General features: G+C 39.0%; 1 protein-coding gene across 2 annotated transcripts in view; it reads right to left on the reverse strand.

Annotated features, from left to right (window-relative positions):
- limk1a (LIM domain kinase 1a) overlaps nucleotides 1–19,182 on the reverse strand; it is a 57,496-nt gene that overhangs the window by 19,400 nt on the left and 18,914 nt on the right. For both annotated transcript variants that reach the window (XM_067594667.1, XM_067594668.1), the window contains one exon: nucleotides 8,472–8,610. In XM_067594667.1, coding sequence (XP_067450768.1) covers nucleotides 8,472–8,610 — 139 coding nt within the window. The remainder of the gene's footprint in view (nucleotides 1–8,471; nucleotides 8,611–19,182) is intronic.

Consider the following 19,182-nt stretch of genomic DNA (forward strand, 5'->3'; position numbering starts at 1 on the left):
TGGAAGCAGCCAATGTTTGACATTTTTGATGAATGACTTGATAAACAACTTGGTTATCAAAATTATCATTACTTTTGCTGCTAATTGACTAAATTATATGAACTACATAAAGCTGAGGGTCTTTGTTATTGTAACTTCTTTTAAAACACATTTTTTGATTTTATAGGACAGGACACATATGTCACTTATCTTTTTCTTTATACTGTTCACTGACCAAGACTGACCAAGTCAATGTTTAACATCTTGTAGACTGATAAGTTAAATAATCAAATACTGTAAGTAGTCAGTAGATAAACAGATAACTAATATTTATCTTGTTGCTACACTAATCTAGATATCAGATGACAAACTGTAGGACTTCACATGAAAATGAAAGTAAGGAAACAACCTAAATGTCCACTTCCAACAGCAACACAGTCCTGAGTCACATGTAGGACAGGTGTAATATTATTACATTGTGATTATGTCGAGTAAAGGTTGCAGTCACACAGCATAGAAGGTAAATCAGGACATGTGATGTGCTTGTGCGGCTCCGTCCTTCCTCTCTTCTCAGGCCTCGTACAATCTCTCTTCCCAGGTTTGTCTCTGCTGCTGCGTCACTCCCACGTCAACTATGTGTCTCTGTCCTTGTCCTCTCACTTTTAGCTAATGCCATCAACATGTCCTGCATGTCAATGTCGATCCCTCCCCTCATTTACAAGCTTCTGAGTGGGCAGATATTAATAGTCAGTCAGATGCACTCTCTGCACTGCCTGTTGGTTATTATGTTGACATACAGGAGACAGACTGCAGGGAGAGATGGCTGGTAGGGAAAACATGATTAAGTTACTGTGGGAGTTATGGGAGCAGCATTAGAGACAGTTCCAGAGTAAAGTACAGGAAATATCTGTGTAACAGGTCAGCATACAGATGATACCACAAAGTTAGTTTGAATGATCAGATTGCTTAAAAAGCTTCCTGCAGAGTTCAGCTGTTGGTTATAATTTAGTTCTGATTGTTTTAATACACAATTACACAATATTGTATTTGTACATCAGTCTTAAAACAGGCTAGGTATCAATTTCTCCACTTCTACAGTCTAATATCAAGATACTGGGCTTAAATCAAAAGTCACCACATTTTTTGACTTGATATATATTCTTTTTTTTTTACTCATAATTGTCCGACACTTCAAGAACAATTCCACCCTTGCATACATTAACTTTTAAACATCATCAGTCTGTGATGTTCAGTAACTTCCTGCATGTTTTTAATGTGCAGAAAACATAGTTCATGTACAGGATAAGTAGGGCTGCAACTAACTTTTATTTTCTCTTTCAATTAATCTGGTAATTATTCTCTCAATTAATCGTTTGGTCTATGAAATGTTAAAAAAAAATAGTGAAAAAAATTGTAATTGCATGTGTAATTTCTTGCGTTTCTTCTTACAGTCTAAAATGTAAGAATATTAAATTTACTGTCATTCTGTGTATGACCAAGAGAAACAGAAAATTGTCACATTTCAGAAGCTGGAACACAACATTATTTGGCGTTTTTTGCTTGAAAAATGATCAGAATAGTTGAAGATTAATTTTATGTTGATCAACTAATCGATTCATTGATTAATTGTTGCAGCTCTAAAGAATAGAGCAAGTTTCTCACCTCACAAGAAATACTAATAAGCTTGTAACTTTTTACAAGACCATAACTTTTTTTGAGTAACTTTTACTCAAAACCAACTAATGGTATTGACGGTGTCAATTTATTCGATAATGGAATTTTTCTGCGTATGATTTTTTTGCATTGATGAGTCTGAAACTAAGTTCTCCCTCTTTGATTTTGATTCTATTTGAGTATTTGTCTCAATATAAATACAAATATCTTGCAATCATTTGCATTTGGTCAATTATCTGAAGGAACAAGATGAAACAAAAAACAAAAAAGATCCAGGAATGCAATGATCACAAATATGCCCATTTACAAAAATTTTAGGGAAAATTTAGGGAAATTTTTATGTATGTTAAGCAATAATGTCCATAGGTGTCCATATGAACACTGAAACAGGTTTTTCTTGTTCATCCTGGCCAATAACACACCTATCCTGATGAAGTGATGGGGGTCAAAATCCAAATCCTCCTAAAAATATGTAGTCAAGTTTAAAATGAGTTAATATGAAGCTTCAGCCATCTGAGTAACTCAAATCAGTCTTTTCAGAAGAAAAATCCCCTCTTTTATATTCTGTGTAATGATACAGTACCAGTTAAAAGTTTGGACACTTTACTGCCCTCTTGAATGAGAAAGTATGAAACATTTGACTGTACCATCCTCCCACTGCAGCTCAACACGTGAACACTGTTCCAGGAAACACAAAGAGGAAATTTTATGCTAAAAACAACTGTGACTTTGAAATATATCCACTTAATTTGACTAACTCAGTCTGCTGGAGCCTCATATCAGCTCCAGCCCCCATCACATTGAAAGCACATCAGGAGGGGACCTTTTAATGTCTGGTATGACTCTCCAGGAATGATGACAGCAAGCAAAACTGGTTCAGTATACATTTGGGCACCTGACTGTTGTTTTAAGACAAACTTGAAAAATTGTGGGGCAAATTTTGGAAGAAGAAATCTTTCAAACTAACTAACTTTGAGAGTTTGAAGCTTTGATTTGGTAAACTGGTTGTTGTAGTGACTTCATGTTAAATACCTGAACATTAACAACACACCCGTAGATAAAAATATAAATTTAAACAAAAAGTTGTATTTACTCAGACATGCAGGCAGTCAAATGAGAAGTGAAACCCACAGGCCACAGCGGTGCCCCCACAGGGGGATTTCAGTCTACCCATGGCGTTGCTTTCGTCAGTGTTGCCACACTGGAAAGAGGAAATGCTAAACACGTCTCTAAAATAAGAATATGCTAAAGATCACTGGTCAGGTTATGATTCCTTTAATTTGAAAGTGTCGATGCTGCTTGAAACATTTAAATTAAAAAAACAAAACAAAAAAAACACACAGTGAATAAAAGATCAACCATCTACATAAATGTAGAAGTTCACAGCACACAACCATCCAGCTGAAATATCTTTATCAGCAGCTACGTTAGGGCACTGCTCTGTATGTGAGCCTGACCTCAGACCTTCATGAGGAGTCAAAATGAAAGAAAAACTTTCCCTTTTCATAAATGTTATGCAAAACAAATTTGTACATTGTGACAGGGTGCTGTGCTCAGCATCACTGATGAGATCATCAACAGCCAATCCTGTTACTAATATCACAATCTGAACATCTTGACAAATACCATTTCCCAACATTTATATAACACATTTGTCTTTACTTAGAGACAGAACGATCACCAGGCGTTAACAGAAACAACTGGCAGATCCCCCTGAAACACAAAACTACATCACACCCGTGGGAGTTGATAAAGTTCACTACAGTTCTGGGACTTTCCATTGATTTGATTTCCAACCCAGAACAATGTAAGAATTTCTCAATACTAACCACATGTGTAGGACAATTTTAGTATACTGTACCAGTCATGATGGCGGGACGAAACTAAAGCAAGAAGGCACTGAAGCCAAGCTGCTGTCTCTCATTACTTTTTGGTGATTCATTGAGTTTAATAATGAAACTGTCTGAAGTTATTTAATAAAACTAGAACATGGCACAAAACATGCTAACTGTGTATCTTACACTGGAAACACCATGTCATAGATACTTTTCTTATTTGTTTGACATAGTGCTCCAATAACAGAAATGTATAAAGATTGAAATGAAACTAGCGGATTGAAACAGAAATTAATAACTGATACAGAGAGGGGGTGACAGGGAAGCTACGGCACATTACATAACTTTAAAACATGTGATTTGGGTTTTCAGAGTTGGAAAAGGGCAACATGAAGCCAAAAAAAAAACCCCCAAAGAATCATAAGCTTTTGTGATATCAGGGGAAACTCTTAGATTTCACCTTAAAGTGTTGAGACTTCTTGAATTTTTTAGAAACTAACAATGAAAACCAGAAGCAAAGAAAGTCCCAAAGATTTAACAAAAGGCTAGTCGGGCCAAACCCTCAATGAATGAAAAAAGCTTTTGTGGATCCAGTAGAACAAAGAACATAAAGAAAAAAGCAAATTCATTATTTTCTTGGTCGTATAAACAGGACTTGATGGACTGCCAGATAAAGGTTCAGTTCGGTGCTGCCAAGGTTAATCAGCTTAATCAGCTTGACTCTAAAACCACTAAAAATGGCGCAAACAGTTTGGGACTCATTCATCATTTTCAATCTATTGCAAGAAACAACTTTTTACTTGTCATTAAGTCGTGACCTTCATGTTCAGCTACAAAAGTCAGATCTCCTCACACACACCAAATTATGTTTCTGTAGCCTTTCATCCAGTCAGTTTAAACCTCATTCTTCCTAAAATTATTCCTAAACCAGCTCATAAATTTCTCACATTCAATTAATCTTTATTTCCTTTTCCACTCCAGAATTAACCGACCTGTTCCTGCGTCGGGGATCAATTTAACTCCATCTTCACCTACATAAACTCAGCTACATCATCACTCAGTCATTAAATGTGAAAAGTTGAAGCCATCCTTAAAGTCTTGTTGGTCTCTTCAGGTTGAATTCACTGATCATCTATAAGCTTAAAATGGAAGAGCAGGCTGATGACAGAGTGTAACAGTGACGGTGAGAAACCAGAACCACCAACAGGCCCAGGTCGATGTCTGGCCGCGCTCCCATCTGACCTGAGCTGGTAGAAGAAAGACTGACTGACTCTAAACTGAATAATGTGGAGATCACTGGGATGAGATTTATCTGACAGAGCAGGGAGGGAATTTAATTACAGAAGTTAACTCAGTGTTGAGAACATAAATCAATCTCAGTGAAGGCAGTAAATAACGTCCTCTGGCTGAGTTACTACTAGTTTAACTCAAGGCTGAAAAGTGCTGACAGGAGCAGATGCTGCACATCTGCATACACCTGTTTGCAAGCACACACACACACACACACACACACACACACACACACACACACACACACACCAGCATGTTCATACTGTACAAACACAATCACTCACAGCTGCTCTTGATTCTCTTTACAATAATATCCTAAGACCATATTCAGTTAGGACAATGGCCCCATCAACAGGGCAGCTGTGGTTACTGAACAGTTTAACTATGAAAACAATAAAAATGATTTAGAATCACTTTTCCAAAAGAGAGAAAATCTTTTATGTTCACCGATATGAAACAAGTTATTTTGAGCTTCATTCTTGACCACTCAAGGTCTAATTACTGGCTTGTTCTTGAACCAACATGGAGTTTGTTTTTGTCTTAAAAGTGCTCATGACCATGGAGAGTTTGAACATCTACATTTCCATGACAACGGTGCAAACCTTACTTGCTGATGAAGACTCTCATATGGTCCAAATCTCCAGAACAAGTGAGTAAGTGGCCCTTGAGTGGAAATTGTTTTATCAATCTCTGTTTCCGCGGATGAATTCAAGATCTAAAGCTCAACATTTAGGCCAACATGGACGAGACGTCCTAAAGGTGCTCAGAATAACAAAAAGTTTGAACATCTACAATCTAATGACCTCTGAAACAGCCAAAAGCTCCAGAGCAAGTGACCTTGAAAGCCTGAAGCAAGCAAGAGACTACAAAGTGCATATCCTGTATTTTGGTCATTGTCTGTAACTTTGGTGACTTTGCTATTGTCAGATATTGTGTTTGATAATGTAATAATGATATGTAAAAAACCGAAGGCATTCAGAGAGTGCAGACCTCCAACAAGGCTGCAAAAGGTGGTGAGGAGCTTTTTTTTTTTTTTTTAACCTTTATTGAATATTACACAATAGAAAGCCAGACAGGAAACACGGAGATGTAGTAGTTACCTAAAGAAGTAGTAGTTTGAGAAAATAATGACTTGCTTGCAACTTATCCTCTATACTGATCACAAATCCAATTCTAATGTTTAAAATGTTTAATGCAATGTTAAAAAATCACTTGTTCCTTGACCTGTTTGCTCTCTGGACTACCACACTGGTCTTTGTGTTTGCAGGAAACGCCCTGCTGATGATCATCTGCTCGTACGCTTTCATGAACATCACAAACAGGCTTTTAGAGTGTCTCTCAACCTGAGCTGAGCTATTATATTTATGAAAAGATTCAGAGGTCAGGATTAAAAAAGGAATAAAGAGACAATCAGTAGTAGTATTAATCACCACATCTCCTTTCTTTGCTCATATATTGTTCCTCTCTGGCTGACCATCTAATTCAACATTTCTGTCTGCAGACTCTGAGTCATCGCTGCATCATGAAATGTTTTCATTGACTGTGACAGCCGAGTGCGTAGCTCATTCAGGTGCAGTGGCATCAGTGAATTTTGTAAATAGGATTGTGTTTCCCTGCTAATCTGGGCAGATGTCAGACCAGACTTCTCTCTGGGTGTGGCACAGAGACAAGGAGCCGACCTTGGTCTGTCTGTCTATGTGGTAATACAATTGCTCTGGCCACACAGGCAATAACGCCTGATTAGCTGACCGATCTCAAATGCGCTAAGGTGTAACTGCGGAGATGGTCAATCAGCGTCTTTGCACTGTAAGAAGAGCAATAAACCAAAGAAGGAGAAAAGAGAGGAGAGGTAATGCAGCAATCTCTCCACTTAATTCACTTTATACTCTCCTATATGTTTCATTACTGAGATTGCACTGCAGTCTGGGGGCAGTGGAAATGATAAAATGTACACACACACACACACACACACACAATGACACATGACCTGCCAGAAGCTGCTGGCTGCAGTATCTGACCGATAGGCAAATGTGTCAGAGCGGGTAGTTTATGTGCGACGGATGCACTCAGCTTTATATTTTATCAGTATCAGAGGACCTCCAACAGTCAGAAGTTTATTGATTTAGCAAAAAGTCACTCAAGAAACAATTCATTACCTTTACACTGGAATTTTTCATTCTACTAAATATACTGAATCTACCTAATTATTCTTCAATAAACAGATCATTTACATAATTTAACAGTATAGATATTTTCCTAAATCCTAAATCTTCCTCACTGCGTACGACTGAAACACAAATTGAGATCATTTAAAATAAATCCCACTTCAAAAAGCACTTGGACATTTCATGCTGTCAGCTGCGAATGACACCTTCTAAAATGCAAATGATCAGTAAGTGTTCTCTGTGGATAATTTCGCTCTCATATAAGCTTCATGCAAAGATGACAGGCTGTAGTTTTCCAGAATATGAGCCTCACATATTTCCACACACACAGCTGAGGTGGTTTTCATATCGTCTGCTCTGCTGCCATGCAGATAATTCTAAATTTACTGGGTGCTGTGAAAACAACAAGGATTAGTTTTCAAAGGCTACGAGTGATGAAGGAGCAGGGAGGAAAATGCATTTCATAAACCATTCTGTTGTTGTACAATACAGCTTCCTCTATCCGGTATTGGAAGCAGGGTGACATAAATGACTCTGAACATCAAAGCACATTACAGGCTCTGGATCTCTGGATTACACTGAGTGACATGTGGATCACATTATTGCTGCAGTAAGACCTGCTTTAATCACTTTAAAAGTTGTATTTTGAAGAAAAGCAGATCGGAAGATGTGACCAAATCCACATTAAATACATTTTCTTTGTCAACGTCATTACAGAATTCTGTGTTTCCACTTGCACAACTGCAACCTCCGACCTCATGTTACCTTATGATCCTCATAAGCTACTGTACATGTAGTGATGTATAATGATTTTAAATTTTAAAAAAAGAAAAGGAAATGTCATCGGCTGAATTGAGGTATCAGAGGTATCGGAGGAGGAAGAAGTCGGTTTTGTGTGTTATTTTAGTTTGTGTGTGTACAGAAACAGAAGTACAGCTTCGGGGTTAAAACGCCGACCATGAACCACAACGTCCCCAGAAACCGGGTACATTAAAGCCAGAAATGACCAAACAGGAGCAGAAAACTCATCAGGAAAATAAGACATAATAAGACAACATATTTATTACACCAACATATTATTAATCAGTTTCTTTAAGCTTTGAGTGTGTGTGATTCCATCACTAATCAACAAATATTGACGACTCTCCTTTGATGCTCGTTTCTTGTCTTTTCTATAAAGCAGCTTATCATTCTGTTGTTTATCTGCTTTCCGGTGCAAGTGACCACATCAACGCACCTGAACGTCTCTGATTTCCTGTGTCACAACAGCCCCGGTGGTCTGTAAGACAATCTGACAAAGCTGACAAAGGCGTCAGGGTCAGTTACAGGTCTGGCACAGATCCTATGTGCATATATTAATGTTTGCGCACACCTAGTAGCGAGGCGGTAAATGTATGGACTCAGGTGTGTGTGTGTGTCCTGCATGTATGTCAGTGACACAGCTCAAAAACTGTAACTTGAGGTTTTTCTGCAAATAAAGGACCGGGGAGGTGAGGAGAGATGACAGTCAGCAGATGGATCCTCTTACCATGATAAGGCCGGTGGTGATCGGGTCGTTGCAGCCGTGGCACAGCTCCCCAAATTTGGCCCAGTAGTCCTTCTTGCAGAAGAGCCGTCCATCTTTTTCATAATACCAGTGGGACAGCGAGGCGCTGCACTCACAACACCTGAAAGAAGAAGAGATGGAGAGAAATCATGAGAGCTTTAATCAGTGCTTAATTATCTGCATTTAAGGATAAAATCCCATCATTAATCCTTTAGATCAACATGAGTGCAACACTTTAATGCAGACAAGCCATCAGAAACAAGAAGGTGAGTTAATGAGTGAGTTAGTCAGAAATGATGAATGACAACCTCTAAATGTCTGTAAATAGAGTAAGTTTATAACTAATAATTATTCTGATTTATCCATTACTCATTTACTCTATTAATGGTCACAAATAGTGAAAGATATCCATCTAAGGTCCCAAAATCTGCTGAAAAAACAGAAAATCGTCACATTTGAGGAGCTAAAACAGCAAATATTTGGCATTTTTGCTTAATAAACAACCGTAAAATGATTGATCAATCAATGTGTCTTTTCAGGGTGAATAGTAGCATTTTTCTACATTTGAGTGAAACACAAGTAAAACCTTTAGTGAAAGCAAAAAGCATCCGTATGTAACTGATTCAGCAATTCAGGACCTTTCAAAGTGAACACCAAGTGAGGTTGTTATTGTGTTGACAGAACATAATGTTGTACTGCACTAAATTGCACTTTAAACCTCATAATGACACCCTGCAGGGCCCCAAATTATAGTTTTCATGCTGATAATGAGTCACTTTGTGGCTCGGTCACACTCCGCCCTACCTGAGGTGGAACAGACAAATGAGATCACATGAAAACACGCAACTATGACTAAGTCCTAGAAACACAGTGGGAAGATCACAAAGACAAAACAACGTCACTGCAGTCTGCTGCAACAACATGCTTTTCAGTGAAATGTTCCTTCAGTTTTTGTTTTGACTTCTTCAGATAGACTTGAGCTGATTTGAATCACAACGTAACGTACAGAGCGCTGAAGTTAAAGGATGACCTGTTGCTGTGAGTCATTCTCCATCACCACAACTGAAACCATGAAAAGAAAAAGCTAACGCTAGCTAGCCCATCTCCTTTAGATATTATGACAGCGCTGAGAGAGCTGCAGATTAAGTTCAAAATACCATGAACGAAAGTAACATCTAGTGCTTATGTTAGAAAACTGGCTTTTTAAAAGCCGTTTTTAAGATGTTTCAGACTAACGTTCACATCAACAAGCTCTGATATTTCTAACTTGGCACTTCATAATATGAAAGTGCCTGAAAACCAAACAAATATGGACGCCTGTCATCAGCCTAAAACCAACAGTCAGTGTAATAAAACCCAAGCTGAATGGATACGTGATATATTTTGATCTTCACACAACCAACTTTGTAATAATTCAACTGTCTTGAAGAACACTTCACGTCGTTAACATGCGTATCATCTCAATCATCCATCTCACATGACGTTAACGGGACATTAGAAAGTTTCCACAAATATGTCCAAAAAAAAAAAAAAAAAATAGCTGCATCATCATCATAGATTATACATTTTAACTCCCCATATTTAGCATTTATAAACAGTTTATAAACATTTAATAAATGGTTTATACTGTAAATATTTGTCAACAATTATAACTTCTCCTATGAAGACATAGGCCTATTTTATATTACAACTGTGTTTTACTATATTGTCGTTCATCATCTGTTTATATACCAGCCTCCAGTTATGAGCGTACTTTAATAAACACTTACAGCATAACTACATTATAGTGTGTTATAAACCATTTATTACATGTTTATACACTACTTATAAATGCTAAATAGGGGACTCAGAGTAAAGTGCTACTGTTTATATTTCCTTACACAAAAACTGAGGCAAATTCAAATGCAAGTTTGACTTAAAATTAAAGAATAAATGAAAATGTAAGCAGCATGATGTGTTTTGCTTTTCCAGAAATGAACCTGTGTTGTTGAGATGGTGTTTGTACAGGTTTTATTGATCAATAAATACTGATTTTTCTGATCAGCCTCATCAATGTAACTTCTCCTGAGCAGACAGCCTGATACGGAGCATCATCAAACAGCTTCATCTATACAGATCTACAGACCGCCTGTCACCGGAGTTCAATAGTGAGCTGCTCTAAAAGTCCAGAGTGACATCAGTCTGATAGACATCAGCTGCTGACAGAGTGAAGGGCGAATGACAACAAGATGGAGACAGTCGGAGGGTGTTGATTCGGTAATAGTAATAGTGTGCAGGGAGGATACACTCCGAGCTCACTTACAATGCAAATAACTAAAACACAGACCGCCGCACATGCTGGTGTGATATTCAAAATAATGACACAAACCAGTGAGCAAAGGTTATTTCCCGGTAGGTGATGACAGACGATAAGAAGGATTTCATAGGAAAGAGGATGTTAACAATCCCACATGACTCAGGAGCCTCTGGTGAAACACACGAGGTGGAGAAATTCTCTGGGAATAAAAACAGTAGCGCTTAACTGATTATCGTATAGATTAGAAAATGTGTCTGTAAACGTTGTGTTTTCATGCATGTGTTGATGTGGACACACTTACTCTGCGTGTGTGTGTGTCCATAAATGAAAAGTGTGCTAATCTCTCTGTGTATGTTACGTTTGTGCCTGTGACTTTGTGCACTTCTGCATCTGCGTGCTTGCAGGCTTGTGTGTGCTTGTTTGTAATCTGTCTAAATCTCTGCGTCTAAAGGCCATGACTAAGAGAGTGTTTCCACTGCTTCCCTGTGGAGCTTCCCTCCCGTCAGCCGGCCGTCTGGCCCCGTCCCTGCTCGGGGGCCGCTTAAAGCAAGGTCTGTTTGCTCTGACAATAACAAGAGTGTGCACGGCTTCAATGTGTGGAGCAGAATAATTCACTTTGTCCCTCATCACATCCCAATGTCCTGCCGTTTACATGTGATTTAAGTTTCTTCATCTTACTGTTATTGCTGAGGTTAATTAATTAATGATTAATTTGCAATGATATCTAATGTACTGCTGTTTGTTTGTTCACCTTAATGTTTTCAGCCACACATCAAGACTGTAATTACTGTATTTAGAGCTGCAAGAATTAGTCATTTAATCGAATTTGAGACATTTTTTAAGAAAAAATGTCTCAAATTCTCAAATTCCAGCTTCTCAGATGTGAATATTTTCTGGTTTCTTTAGTCTTCTATGATAATAAACTGAAAATCTTTGGGTTGTAAAATAGCAAGATTCAATACTTTATTGCCATTTTAATATAATTGATAGGAAATCACTTTGTTGAGCTCACATTAAACTAAATAAGAAACCTCAGGAGCATGGTCAAACTGAAAAGATGGAAGAAAGGGACAAAAACATGACCATGGGTGTAGAATAGAAACTTTGTGCATAAAAAATGTAAAATAAATAAATAAAACCTGCACAGTTTAAGTTCAAACCTGGTATTTTTAGTTGATCATTTACAAAAGGCTACAGTTTAATTCAGTCAACCATTGATAGTGTGTCTCATAGTGTCTCTGACATGCTGCATGTTGCTGAAATAATCTGAATAAAGAGGCAATATTAAAATGCAATTTGAATATTTTGAGTCTGCAACTCATGACCATGACCAGAGAGAGTACTGATATATTAAGGCTCATTCTTTGCTTGCATACTGAAGGTGTTGGTCCAGTTTAAGCCTGAAATATTACTATTAAACATTAAATGTTACTCTAAGTTGTTACTTTAAACATTAAAGTTTCAATAATACATTTACAGTTTGTGTTTGTCTCATTACAATTTACACCAACATCACAAGGGTTGGGCAATGTGATGATATACTGTGAGATATTTGTCAGAGATTTTTCTGTGAAGATAAACATAAAATGTCTCTGCAGAGAAGGGGGTCACAAATCTCCCAAATCTCAAGATCACATCATGCAGAAGTGCACATCAAGCAAGCTGAGTGGTTGATCCAAATCCCTGTGGGAAGTGGGTTTGAAGTGGAGAAAAATTACTTCCACAGTTCAAACGTTGTACATACAAGTATAAAAGAAACACCCCTGTGCACATGTCCATGCCAATGTGCAGCCTAGAGAAGCATGTTTCAGCCTTAAGACTATTGTCGACAACGTTGCACATCAATGACTGTTTTAAGGGAATATTAACATCTCCTAAGCACCACATATTTTTTCTATTTCATTTCCTGGATTTGGCAAAAATTGACCTGCTTATTCTGCATGTATCAGTGCCTCAATTGAATTTCCAGAGAATTGACTATATATATATCCATATCTCAAAAATAATACAGATTCATTAAATGATGGAAGATTTTGTGCATATCGCAGAACAAAAATCTGACCCAACTTGTGCAGTTACATCCATTTAATATCTATATCTATCTATACTGTGACATCCTGTGTGCTTTGCTGTTCAATGTTTCGTAGCTGGTTGGTAAAACAACAACTCATTAATATATTCAGCAGAAGCAGCAACTTTCTGTGACTTTGCCCCAAGTCTTTCGCCTACTGTAAGCCTGCACATACTGTACACACAACTTCACACATGCACACACACATAACCTTGCAGCACATACAGACACTCACACAATTTATTTATTAGACAGACACACCCACTCTCCCCAGCGTCCGCATGCAGAGCTTCACTGCAGCGAGATCAGCAGATTGTTGCAGAGCTGCTTCAGTATGCAGCGTGTTTGGGTGAGTGGGGGAGGGTGGTGGGGGTGAGGTTGGGGGTTGGGGGTGGGTGGGTGGGTGGGGGGGACTTGGAAGTGGGTCAAAGCTTTCAGAAGACGTCCGCAACACCGAGCCAGGAGCTACTCAGCTGTCTTGGCTCTCTGCCGCTCAATAACCGGCTTTCACTGCAGATACACACACACACATCCTGCAGACCCCTGCTGAGGCAAAGTCATACCTGGGGAGGAAACACAGATGTGCTTGCCTGCACTTTGCACACACACACACATGCACAGAGGCAGGAGTGATCTTAATGCTCTGAGGTTCACTTCCTTCGTAGTAAAACCGCTCCAAGCGAGGCTGGGAGTGATGGTAGAGTATTAAAGATACTGTATGAGTGAATACATTAGCGACTCCAGGATAGAGACTCCAAAAATTTCTGCCTCGAGGACAATAATCTTATCTCAGAGGTAGAAGAGACAGGCAGCGTTGCTCAGTTACAACCAAGACTCCCACCACAATAAAAACCAATCCTTATTCCAGGAATGACGGTTAGTGTGTTAACGCGTGTTTTTGTGCTCACGTTTGGGTATTTTCTGTGTGACCGTGCTTGCATGTGCATCTACATGGACGTGTAAGAGGATTATCAGTGTGAAAGACTCAGAGAAAGTCTTTGCCCGCTCTGCTATGATACTCCAAAAAAAAATCTGGCTGGGTGAAGAGCTTAGCAGTCTCTCGTACACACAGAAAATCTGTAAGAGTATTTAAAAAAAGTAATATCAGAGGGGCAAATGACACGATAATAAAGACTAAATAACACGGATGGTTTGATTGATTTAAGACATAATAACCTGCGAGACAAGACAAATGTCAAAGACAAAGAAAAGGCTGAGCTGGTACATAAATAACTACCATGAACAAATGAGAGGGAGCAGAGCAGCTTTCAGACCGTGAAGCCCAGCTGGATTCCCCGAAGGCCAGGAAACAACCAATGACAGAGAGGATCAGAACGAGGGAGTAGAGTTAGTAAATCTAAAACTGTCGCCCCCTCCTGCTCAAATCCTTGATGGAATTAGCAAAAAGTGTCTGAGGGACTAATAAATTCTGTTTTCCAGGTCAAAGGGAGGAAGCCTGGTCCCGGCCTCTCACCTTCTTCTGTTCACAAAAACCAGACTGCAGCTGGAGGCTGTCACATTTACTTACTCAGTGTCAGTCATCTGCAAAGGCTCCTTTTCATACATTTGTGATTTTTAGGTCAGTGGTTTCCAGCCATAGGAAATACAGAAGGAAATAAGTCTGTAGTCATGCTAGTGGCCCTGTGAGGTTGTAGAGCAGCTCTTTAAGCTAAATGCTAATATGTGAGCATATTAGCATGCCGATGTTTAGCAGGTAGAATGATTATCTTGTTCACCATTTTTATTTTGGTCTATCAGCACGTACTCACAACTTTCACTAAGAGGAAACAGGTGCGCTTCTTTTGCACTGAAATTCGGCTGGTTGCTTTGCCTTTAAAAAAATTCACTGTCTTTATTCTTCAGAACAAAGTCAGAAAAAGGCGGCACTCCATAGTTAAAGAACATCACAAGGAATCATCTCATGTATTGATCTTTCAGATTTATTTACAATCAATGAGCTGAATATTCACTAAACATGTCAGCAAATGTTAGAGAATACTCACATAGAGTATCAAGTATCACATCAAACTTTGACCTGATGATACATGAAAAGGTAACGACCCTGAACATCTGTACAAAATTTCATGGCATCCATTCAACAGTTGTAGAGATATTTCAGTCTGGACCGAAGTGTTGGATAAACCGACACCGCAATCTTCAGAGCCACATTGTTAACATGGCAAAAAACATTTAAACCATTTTTTCCTGACTTATCTCTAATCCCCGCTCTTTTTTTTAGCAAAATAGGACTGGATATTTTACTTTTTTGGACCTTTAAAGCCAATTCAAAAGAAATAAAATTCTGAGAAGGAAAAATGACATTGAGGTTAAACTGCTCTCAGTTCAGTGACATACACATCATGTGACGAGGTGTTGCAAGCAGGTCACAGGGCAACATTTTAGATTCTACAAACAAGAAATTGTTAAAAAAAAAAAAGGTGAAAAAGAGAAAAAAATTAAATTTAAATCATGATTATGATTATACATTTAAACTCAGTGTTTAATTACAGCTTCCAGTAATGCGTATTTGTGTATATGAGTAATTACGTGATGGCAGATGAATTATCTGTGCGCTGCTCTTTATCAGTCTACTGTTATTCATATTTATTATTCCCAGTGAAATTATCTCAATGGACGGTTTCATGATGTAATATGTTTTTGAACGACTGTGCATCCTATTTATCAAGTGGACGGCCTGACCCGGGTCAATACCTAACATGATTAATTTGTCCCGGCTGAGATGAATGAGTCGATGTTGAATGAAAAAACATCAGGTCTGAATGAATGAATGGAATTAAATTCCCAGAGCGGCTCAACCGCTGACGAGGATGAAAATGCAAATGTATAGAATGAACCATGATGACATACAGGTGTGTTAATAAATCAGAAAAATGCACCGAAATACATCACATAAAACACAAAGACATAACACTACTGTATATTTTTACGTTACTTTTTGCTTGTGTTGGTTTAGATTCTTGCTGAAACAATGAATCAAGTAGTCGTTTAACAAAATTATTCAGCACCCCTTTCATAACTGGTTAATTTTTGATAATTTTTAAAGCAGAACAGTCAGATATTATCTGGTTCCAGCTTCTAAAATTTGAAGATTTGCTGCTTTTCTTTGAGTTTCTTTGAGTTTTGGACAAGACAAGTTATTTGAAGAGAAATTATTCAGAGCAACTGTGGGAATTATTTTACTATTTTTTGATATTTCATAGCTGATAGATCAACAAATCAATCAATTTTAAAATTAACAAATTAATTAATTAATTAGCCAAGAAAATAATTGGCAGATTAATCACTAATGAAAATAACTGTCAGTAGTTGCAGACGTAGGTTAAACTGGAAAAGAAAAACTAGAAAACAAACACAATTAAAATTTTCTTAGAATAAGTAAAGAAAAAATATCAAATAGCTAAATGGTTCTGCTAATTAACATTAGCTTATTAAGACTTAATAGCAGGTTACCATGAATTAGGGTCACCTACACAAAAGCAAAAAGGCAGACATGCAGACGGATCAGTAATTATTGATTAGGGCTAAATGTTTCCATTATTTCAGCAGTCACTGGGCAAAGTTGAACTGACATGCAGATCTTTGTGGTCTCAATCTGCTCTGCAGCTGCTCAGCTAAAATGGTCCTCAGATGACCTTTAGCTTCTGCAACATGTATCTAAAGTATAAATATTCTTGTCTGAACGAAGCTGTAGACATTCAGCAACACTGTAACTGACAATTCCCCTTTTCAAATGAGTCCTTGAATGCCTCGCAGCGAAATAAAACCTGATCTGACTCCCACACAAACCTCGCTGACCACCCAGCTCCTGTCAGCATTTTATGGTGTGTGTGTGTGCGTAGGTGGGTGTGTGTAGGTGTGTAGGTGGGTATGTGTATAAGTGTGTGTGAGTGTGTGTGTGTCTGTGTGTGTGTGTAGCCACAGGTCATTAAAACACTACAGGAAGCAGAAGGAGTCAAAAGGAAACACTGGTAGAGGTGTGAGCAGGATCACTACCAGCAGACAGATGCCAAGCTGAAAGATTCACGAGGAGCCACACCTCTAAAACACACACACACACACACACACACACACACACTCACGCACACACATACACACACGTAGCAGCTTCTCATTAATTATTAAATCTTCCATCATCTTTCATCAAGCTCAGAAGGACATTCATCTCCTTTCTATCTGCAAAGACAGCAGAAATGCTTGAGTACTGCAGATCAATAAGCCGATAAACTGACTGGTCTGTCCAGTAAATGAAGGAAAATTAGACAATAAACGTCAAACGAATGAAGTCTGACGGTGACGAAAACAAACGTGTTTGCTATAGAAAATGTGACAGTGCGTGACTGTTAAAGCTTCTTGCAGGCTAAGCTGAAATCCTCACTGACAAAGAGCGAACTCAACCTCTGGGAAGGACAGAAGGGGGTTGTGGGTTAGAGGGACACACACACACATACACACACACACACACACACACACACACACACACACACACACACACACATACACATACACACATACACACACACACACACACACACACACACACACACACACACACACACACCGGTGAAAGACAAGCAGAGGAAATGGCAGACTGTCTGGGGGAGACCCCTCTCTTCCCCCTTAGAGGAAGACATAAATAGACGAGGATTCCTGGTCGAGTGCCAGGATTTCCACTCCTGATATTTTCCAGGAGGATTCCCAAAACGCAAACAACAACAAATGTACCTGCAGTGTGTGACGAGACTTTATCCGACCAAACAAACGTAGATTAATTTGTGTGAGTTCAATTGATTTAAATTCATTCAGCTCTCACACATTCACACCTTCAACAACAAGGACATATCCATCCCATTCCCACGCGCCCCTTTTTGTGCCCCCTGTTTTATCATTCCCTCCCCTCCTCAATCCCTCCTCCTTCTCCATGGCAACGGAGAATGCCACGGCGATGATGTCAGCCCTTTCACAGAAAAAAAAAGAAAGAGGCATTACCTCATCATGCTAACCCCCCCCCCCAGTCGCTCTTTATTGGGTGGTTTCAAACAGGAAATCCCTCAGCCAATCAGGCTTCGGTGTGTTCCCCCTGACCTTGGCTAACACAAGCTCAGCAGCACGAACACCTGCATTAACCCTCCTGTATTTGGTACTTTTAAAGGAATAAAATAGAGCAGAGGACAGCAGGTTGTGAATTTTAAACAGTGAGGCCCTCAATGGCCTAAACAAATGCTTCAGACTGAGGCTCTTTATTCGGAGCTCGTTGGTCTATTCAGCCGGTAAACAGGAGCTCGGGCAGACTGTGAGCGAATGATGTGCACGGCAGCAAATTCCTTTGTGAGTGTTAAGCCGTCAGCACAGTCAGTCTGGGGCCTTCTCGCTTGTTCCACTGCCGGGAAATGATAAAAGGTTTCAGTGAGCTATGGGAACCAGGATGATGATAAAGGTTCAGTAGGATTCAAGAGACACAGCAGAGCTTCTATTCATCAGCAGGTCTCTTTTACAAAACAGTTTACAGAATAGTTCGTGTCCCCAACTCTGAGCTTAAAGGGGCCATTACGTGCCTTTTGTGATTGTCTGTTATTTTTATGCTGTTATGATGTTATGATGCCCCTTTTATAGTCTGTTCAAAGTGGGAATGTTGTGCTGTTTTTCCGCCTTGCCTTTCTATATAAAAGGTACGAATACAGAATGGGGGGAGGGGGGGGGTTATTGTTGTTCCGCCATTAAGCAGGCAATGGAGGTAGTCACATTGCCAGATCGATGTCTGTGTTACAAGAAAGCATTATGGGGCAGCATTATGCCAGCTTTGTTTGGTTCAGTGTAAAAAAAGCAAAGCCGGCATAATGACAGGTCCTCTTTATAATGCTGTTCTCTGTTTAAGACTGGCTAATGTTAAACATGATCAAAATTGCAAAACTTGAGGTGAACGTATGTAAAAATGCTCTCTGACAGTCAAAGGCCAGGCTTCGACCTGCTTTGCAAGCTCCGTTTGCAAAGTTTCCTCTACTTCCCCATGAAACTAATGTCATTCGCACATACCCACAAAAAGCCGAAGCTCCATTTGCAAAGTTTCCTCTACTTCCCCATGAAACTAATGTCATTCGCACATGCCCACAAAACACCGTCTGTTCTATAGCCTTTATTGTTAAGATCGTTCCACGGGTTGTTTGTGTTGTCCACTCGCATGTTTCAAATCTGATGTTGGCTCGAACATGTGCGGATGTTTCTGAGAAGTTAACATTTCGAGTAAAGAACAGGAAAAAGAAGTGAAATCCAACCCATCACCAACCAATCAGAGTAGATTGGACTCCTTG

This window comes from Thunnus thynnus, chromosome 7 (genome assembly GCF_963924715.1).
Source record: "Thunnus thynnus chromosome 7, fThuThy2.1, whole genome shotgun sequence".
Taxonomy (NCBI): Eukaryota; Metazoa; Chordata; class Actinopteri; order Scombriformes; family Scombridae; genus Thunnus; species Thunnus thynnus.